Source organism: Limulus polyphemus, unplaced genomic scaffold, assembly GCF_000517525.1.
Source record: "Limulus polyphemus unplaced genomic scaffold, Limulus_polyphemus-2.1.2 Scaffold8863, whole genome shotgun sequence".
NCBI lineage: Eukaryota > Metazoa > Arthropoda > Merostomata > Xiphosura > Limulidae > Limulus > Limulus polyphemus.
Window position 1 is genome coordinate 17,708 of NW_013674473.1, and position 8,788 is coordinate 26,495.

At 32.4% G+C, this 8,788-nt stretch overlaps 1 protein-coding gene across 1 annotated transcript in view; it reads left to right on the forward strand.

The window, feature by feature from the left end:
• The window catches only part of LOC106475605 (syntaxin-1A-like), a gene marked incomplete at its 5' end in the record, with an annotated part of 20,092 nt that extends 11,443 nt beyond the window's left edge, over positions 1-8,649 (forward strand). Inside the window, 2 exons of the mRNA XM_022379673.1 lie at positions 5,316-5,426; positions 7,739-8,649. Coding sequence (XP_022235381.1) covers positions 5,316-5,426; positions 7,739-7,825 — 198 coding nt within the window. The remainder of the gene's footprint in view (positions 1-5,315; positions 5,427-7,738) is intronic.
• Between the last annotated feature and the right edge of the window lie 139 nt (positions 8,650-8,788).

An 8,788-nucleotide genomic window follows, 5' to 3' on the forward strand; every position in this document is an offset into this window, starting at 1 on the left:
AGGTATAAAGGTGAAGAACTCAGTCAAACAAACAGGTATAAAGGTGAAGAACTCAGTCAAACAAACAGGTATAAAGGTGGAGAACTTCGGAACGGAAATATTAGTACTTGAGCAGGACCTAGTGCTTATATTAAAATAGATGTATGCAGCAATGGAAACCCGTGAGTGATACACAAGCAACGAACTAAGACAACTAGATATTGAATTTATTAATGTTACAAAAGAAGGGCTAAAAAGTTGTACAATACACTAGTGTTATGAATTTCAGCCCTTTGGTTTACACAGAACAATACACCTTGATTTCTTGCTACTAAGCAGTTTATCAAAGTAAGATTGTGGAATATTGATCCAAGTGGCCACATTTACTCCACACAACTCAGTCAAAGTTTGGTCACCTTTTAAAATTTTCATTTTTTATATACGCCTCAGGATTGTTCATTTCGGAATTTTGTGCAATCAGTTTTTTTTTTTACCGTCGTAATGTTGTTTCACCCCAGTCACTGTATGCTTGCGATTGTCTTGCTGTAAAACTAATCCCTACCCGATGAATCGTGTTCCCGAGGGAGTAGCGTGATGAATTACAATGTCAGCAGTCAGATACCATTGGTTGTTTATGGATCAAAGACATCTTAGTTGAGACGCAGCCCCAAACTTGTACTGACTCCGCACGATGATTTACTGCAAACTTTGTACATTGACTTTGATATGGATTACAACCAATCACGGTGTAAGCTGTTAACACGTAACAACTCTAGTTGTTGTCCCGCAATGTCTGCCTTTTATGCTCTTTTTTTTTCTCGCGTTTCCATATTTATCATTCCCAACGATGTAAAGTGATTTCTAGGTTTCAAGAAACTGTTAAGATTTTTGTTTTTTTATATAAAAGTTCTGTGAGAATGTGAAGTAGTAGATGTAATTAGATAATAAATAATAAGCCGGAAAAACGATTTAAAAAAAAAGATTTATTGTAGATTTTTAAAGGGGGTAAATAAAACTCCATGTTGACATAAAACTTTAAAAGGGTATACTTATGGGCTGTTCTCCCACATTCTAATAAGTTAGAAATTTACGTTTTCAGTAGAAGTTTTTACGTTGTAGAAACAAAGATTGTGATATGTCAGTGTTATTCTTTACTTACAGTCACACTGAATAGTATGAAATTATAGAAACCAAGAATTGAAATTCCAAATCAAATTAAAGAAAAATTAAACATTTTTCTCAGCTCGAGCGAGTAAACACTACATGTCTAACTTGATTTGCACTATAACCGAATCATCGTGCTGACGTTATATAACTGATCAGTTACATGCTTCCCTGGTGATAAATGTACTTTACCCATTGTACTAAGCTCATATGAAACGTATGTACTGGATATAAGCATAACAATACTGTAAGGGTGTGAGCCTAATATAGCAGAGATAAGCCTAACAATACTGTAAGCCTAATATAGCAGAGATAAGCCTAACAATACTGTAAGCCTAATATAGCAGAGATAAGCCTAACAATACTGTAAGCCTAATATAGCAGAGATAAGCCTAACAATACTGTAAGCCAAATATAGCAGAGATAAGCCTAACAATACTGTAAGCCTAATATAGCAGAGATAAGCCTAACAATACTGTAAGCCTAATATAGCAGGGATAAGCCTAACAATACTGTAAGCCTAATATAGCAGAGATAAGCATAACAATACTGTAAGCCTAATATAGCAGAGATAAGCATAACAATACTGTAAGCCTAATATAGCAGAGATAAGCATAACAATACTGTAAGCCTAATATAGCAGAGATATACATAACAATACTGTAAGGGTGTGAGCCTAATATAGCAGAGATATACATAACAATACTGTAATGGTGTAAGCCTAATATAGCAGAGATAAGCATAACAATACTGTAAGGGTGTGAGCCCAATATAGCAGAGATAAGCATAACAATACTGTAAGGGTGTGAGCCTAATATAGCAGAGATATACATAACAATACTGTAAGGGTGTGAGCCTAATATAGCAGAGATATACATAACAATACTGTAAGGGTGTAAAGTTGACCTGGTAGAGATAAGCACGATAGTATTTGTAAGAGTATAAAACCAATAGGTGGACATAATACTATAGTTAAGGAAAAACTTTCCAATGTACACTTTCATTAATACTTACGCAGTACATATGACGCTGAGTCCAGGGCTGCTGAGTGGCATCATGGGCCCCAGGAAGAACGATCCTCCACCTCGCCCCTGGATAGTGTTTAGTGTTTGAAATGATGCCATGTACATACATATAAGTGATTGAAGGTACAGTTACACATATTGGCTTAACGTGCCCTGCGGATTTGATACATTTCGTACACATTTTTTGCCTCTCTCAGAAACCTCCTTGTGGGCAGTGGGTACGGGAAAATACCTCCTGCCTCCCCGCCATCTTGATAGGCCTGCCTTAGTCCGTTTGTACGCGTACTGTAAATGTATACAAATTCAGTAATTGACGGTTCACTGTGGTAACTAAGTCAGGTCACGAGACCTCTTCTTCCGTTCCTAACCGTACAGAACCGCATGAGGCGCCTGATATTACATCCATTATGTGATTCGAATTATTATTAAACACAAAAACCTAATGCATTATTTGAAAAACAAAAATATAAATGTAAAGGTGACAAGTATTTCGTAGAAGGATACGTAAAAAAATGTGTTATTTACAGGTGGCTTTAATGGTGAGGACAAAAAATAAATAATATATTTGCATATCTTTAGGTGACAAATTCTAAATCCAAATGCGTAGATATAGATAGCTGAACCAAGTATCTCTGTTATTGTTAAATAAAGAGACTGTTGTTTATAAAATAAATGAAACTGTAGACAAAAATTAAATATATTCAATTCATTCCGGTTATGGTGCGAACGTCTTTTCTAAGCTTGTCAAAAGACACTAGTAGTGTTACGATAGCGGAAGTCACGTGACGTTGCTGGCGCATGCGTGACTGAGTTTCTCGAATTATCAGGGAACTCCTCGAATTTTAGCGAAGCCTCTTTGTTAGTATATAAGCCTGGTGAGAAAAGCCAGCGGATACGATGATAAATGCATGATAAAACGAACAGTAATCACGGTAAGTTTCGGGTAATTTACGATTCTGTTTCGAGCTAGTGTGTGTTTTGCACTGGTAGAGAGCGAAGTTATCGAGATTGCGAATCGCTGTAATTTATAGCGTATATTATAAAAGTTGTTAAGTTTAAAGTGACGAGAAACGTACTGACTGTGGAATTACTGTGTACTAAAAGTTTGTATCGAGAAAGAATAAACTGGTTTAATCAAGAAGGGACTTGTATCGCTGAAGTTCCTCGGAAAGAAATTCTATCGGAAATTAACAAACAAGCAGATACATAACAGTAGTAATATCGAAATAATTATTATACTAGGCCTAATACAAATGTCTTATGAGAGGTATAATCAATTATTTCATTAACGATTGAAAAACCATAAGTGCCGCTCATTGATTTAATAAAGATATTAAGTATATGATGAAGCCAGAGTTATAAGTTGGTTTCCTCATGTTTATGCATTGACCAGTCAATCATCATGTATTGGTGCTATAAAATCGTTAGGTTTTGGGATGTGCTGAGCATATTTTTATGTTGTTTGTAATATGAAAGTTTTATTTTCTTGTTTTATTCTTCTAAAACGTGTGCCATTTAATGTTATCACCAGCCATTTTACAGCACCTTTGTAAAGTGAAGGTATGTTCGTGAACAATTTATTGATAAGATTTAACACTATTTGTTTTATGTTATCAAATGTTTTATCAGAAAATTTCACGTTAATTACAAATTAATAAGAACTTCGCACTGATTTTCTTAACACTAAGAACACGCTGTCGTCATGCTATATTTATTAGCTTGACTCACTACGTTTTTTTTTACTGCAGCAGTCGCTAGGAGCGCTCTCGGCGTTCTTAAACTAGTCGATAATATAAAGCAAAAAGCCATCAAAATACGTGGTTGTATAGATACAGGAAGTCTTGTCTGAGTTTAAAGTAAAATATGCAAGGCCTTCTATCTAAGTCTAAACTTAACTGGTAAAACAGAATGAAACTTAAGCTCAGAACGTATCATGATGTAAACATGTTTTAGTCCTAAGAAGAAATGGATATCTCTGATTCATGACATACGTCTGCAAGCTAATAACATCTATGTAAGTGAATAAAAAAAAATAAGGAGAGACGAAATAAATACTTGTGGTTAGTGAAAAAGCCAATAAATAAAAAACTTACAATTTATTTAGAACTTAACAAATGCCTCTACATAATTGTCCATTACTTTCAAGTATTCACGTGTAGAATTTTAATGGTTATTGTAATTTTATCACATGCCTCTACCATTATTTTCAAGTATTCACATGTAGAATTTTAATTGTTAGTGTAATTTTATCCAATGCCTCTTGTTAAAAAAAATGAAATTTTGAAAGTTTAACATGAATGTTAACGTTAGATCACGAGAAAATATTAGTGCGGCCATGAATTTATTAACATTAAAGCAAAAGCGTTCATATTTATATTGTTTTCAGCAAGATTCCTCAGTACTTGTGTAGATAACGAACCTCAGTTTAAAGTTCATGTTTAGTGGGTGCAGGAGAAGATGGAGGAGAGGACATCCCTGTCATTCGGTCTTATGACGTTTAGCCTAAACTTGCTCTTGTTTCGTAAGTGTGTTTTGGCCTATCCAAATTTATTTAGCAGAATGCATAAAATCGTAGTAAAAAGTTTCGAAATTAAATTTATATATACATATGTGTATTTTATATAATAGCGTTTTATAAAATAAACTGACGTGGTTAGTTTATTACGCACTACTGACTGACGTAAAAAGAACGCGTAGTTTCAAAAGACTTGTCCATTTTTGTTGTAATTTTTAATAACATTGATCTCCTGTTCCAAGATTTGACTTAAGTTTCGTATTTAACTAGTTTAGTTGCAAAATATAATGTGTTCTAAATTTATCTCGTATATACAATATGAATATTGTATGTAACAAATACATGTGTCTGGATTACCGAAACAAAAATCCTCTCATTTCTTCCAATTTACGTAAAACCTAAAATGTTTTTACATCTAATTCAAGAGTTTTATTGTCAATATTGAAATTAGTGCCCTAACATATTTTGTTGCAGCTTTGAATGGAATTTCTTTTACATATTAAGGCAAAGTGTTTGGGGATCACTTTGAATCGGTACTATTTAGACTGGAGTATTTTAATACCGATTTTTTTATTTTTTTTTGTATAAAATTTGAACTTCTCTTGCACTTGCACACGCACATTATTATCTAGGGTGATTTAGTAGACCGAATTGAATACCAAGTCCAACAGAGTGGAGATCACGTAGAAGGAGCTCGCACCCAGTTAATTGAAGCACAGGAGTATCAGCGTCGTGCCAGAAGGGCAAGTGTTCTCCTTGTATTCTGTTTTATCCTGTGATTCTATTAGACCATCTGTAGTAAACAGTAAACTGTCTTAGTTGTGGTGAAGGAAGGAATTTTTTACAGTATTTTTAGAAGCTTTGCTTCAAACTTCTGTTCTCATCCAACTAAGTGTGGTACTTTAGAAGTTTAACATATTTTATTTATACCAACATTGACATTTATTAATTAAATATTAATATTTACACAAGAAATATTAAGTAAATAACAACTTGGAACCTATGTAAGAAGAAGCATTCGCCATTACAAACAATCAGTGCACCGAAAGGGACTGGTTACGTTTTTAATCTTATGGTTTTCAGATATCTGTTGCTCCCAATGAACAGATTACAAACATAATCTGTATTCGATTTTTGTGGCAACAAAAGTAGTTTTTATTAACTCTTCTAACTTCATTAACCTCAGGCCTCAGCTTGTCAATAAGCAAGCTCTCTTTTATACGGAGGCTCTTGTTCCTCATTGGCCCTTGCTAAGATATTAAACCAATACCAATTAAAATGAACGGCATTGTCACATTCTCTTAATGAGTCATCTCAGGTTAGCATCTTCTTTCAATCGCGTTAACAGTTTTCTTTTAGCAGAACAAATAAAGCTTTGATGACAGGATTGGTCAAAATAGATTGATTTGAAAATAATTTCAAACAAAGTTCAACTTGTATGTTCTAATTGGTTTAAAGTATCAGCAAAGACCAATAATGTGACGAGCCTAATAAGTAAAAAGAGAGCTTGCTTGTTCATTGGCTGATTCCTGATTTTAAGGTGGTTGGAACAGCTAGTAAACTATTTTTGGTACTATAAAAATGTAGTCGATTGTAAGTTTTATTCTTATTACGATGAAGCTTTAGAAAACATTTTACGATTGAAGTAATTCGTATTATTATTATGAATTAAGTTACAGATTACTAAAATTTTGCGTGTATTATCTGGTGATACGGAAATATCTCAGTTGTTTATAAATCTCAATAGCAACAGTGATAGCTTTCCTTAAGTTGTTTGGTAAAGGCTGTGGGAGTTCAAACCTGATGGTATTATACATAACTTCCAGTTTTAAATGTTAGTGCAAGCATTTAAACAAATTTATTTAGTTCACTTAAAACCCAGCCTGCGAGTCCATAAGATAGAATTCGGGAAAATGGGTGAGCTACAGGGAAGTGTTACGGTTTCCAGTATTCAAGTTAACCTCACAAACTACACTTTACTACCAAAAAAGATCTCACATCTTAATGGTGTTTGGACATGAAGATGAGGGGTTTTGGGGGGTTGGCAGGACTGTGTTAATCTTGCATAAAATAGTAGAAGTACAGCGGCAGGTTGAGCCTTTCTCCACTATTTCAATCGACAAAACTCACGAAAACTGCAGAGGAAACGTCTAGTTAGAGCTGAGCAACCAGATCTTGTGTTGCGCAACATGTGCAGCCAATATCACGTTTTCTGTGAGAGATTGGATTAGATTATTGGCTTTACTCCCTCATAGTATGGAAACTAGTGCAAATTCGGCCATGCTGATGTGCAATTTATGTTCCAGATATCACAAAGGATTCAAATCTGTGTTTTGAATTTCAAAAAGGAGAGCACTGGAAAGCCTTTTTATCAGTGTCAACCCACTAAAAATTCTCTCTGACTTGCAGAGTGGTTGTTAAATCTTTTTTTTATATATGAATACTTTTGAATATTCCTGATATTTTCAGAAATGCTTAAGGTATTAACTCAAATCAGTTAATACCTGAAAATATATTAACTGTTAATAAAATACATAATAAAATAAATTGATCTGAGGAAGAATTTTTTGTTAGAAGGACATTATGATATATTGGTTACTATCCTTCCAGATTTCATTATTTGAATAGCAGGAACTTACCCATTTAACGTTTTTTTATCTATTTATTGTTTAATTCTAGACTTCATTTTAGTTTCAAGTATTATTTTGTTTCTTTACTGTGTCGCATTAAATAATTAGCTTTTTTCTTACTTGAATATGGCTTTTATTTTATGTTTTACACTATAACTTTCCAAATAACTGCTACTCTCAAATCACAGTAACAGTTGACGAAATTAATTTCAAGATTCAATCAAAACTACTGTCACAATTAACATGTGTTTACAAGAAGATATATATAGGTTTTTCTATAATTTGTTATTTTATTAATTGAGTTTTCTACTTACTTTTTTCTACATTTTTAGATTATGTTTAGTTTTTTTTTTATTGAAATTTTTCTGGTATTTATTTCTGCTTGTTATTCTTTCTTTACATGATTTCTAATTGACCATGTGCAGAAGAAGATCATCTTGTTTGTCATCGGGATAATCCTTTTAACTGTAGTGATCCTAATCATAGTGTTTTCAACCAGAAAAGGGTCATAAACTAATGCAGATATAATTGGAACTATATTGACAGGTTTTCCTCCTAAAATATCAAATGATTTGAAACTTTTAATGTAGAATTATGATGGCTACATAATTCTGTAATTCATACTACAGTTAGTTTTCTGGAAAAATTGCATAAAAATATTTTTGATATATATATATGTTACAATTATTAATGATAATTTCTACAATTGTTAAAGAAACATCGGAACTTTTAGCAGTGATTAGTTAATTTTTGATACATAGTGGAACTTTGACGGTTATCATTCCAAACGTTGGTAACAATTTTGATAATATTCTAACAATGAACATTCTAACAGTTGCTAAAGAAACATTGTAACTTCTAAAATTGTATTTTTGTCAATTGATTAAAACTCATTGGTACTTTTAATTGTGATTATTCTATACTTGATTACAGATACTCCAGAATTATAATTGTAATTATAACTTATTTTTTGAACTTTGGTTTTAGAGCATCATAAAAAAAATCAAAGGATGATCATTCTCCTAACCAAAGCAGTTTAGTTATAAAAAAAAGAATATATTAAAATAAAAATTTATTTTCAGGAAATACCAAACACTTACTGGTTTAACTGTACCTAAAACGATTTTTGTGTCTTTCAAATGATTTTTAATATCCTTAACTTTAAGAAGATGTTTTCTTTTGTTTAAAAAAAATGTGTGGGATTCACATTCGTCTATTTGAACTTCATATTTTTATTGATGTGTAGTTATTACACTGCTCTTCCTAAGAAACAAACTGTTGTTAAAGTTATTTTGTTTATTTAAAAAGTACTACTGGTTACTATAATGTTGAATAAAATTAAAGTATTAATTGTTATAGTAGGTTTTATATCTTATTTAAATAATGTGATTTTCTATATATATATATATATATATATATTGCTCGGAAGAGGTATTATTGTTTAACAAAAACGTATTTAATAGAGTTGTTTAAAC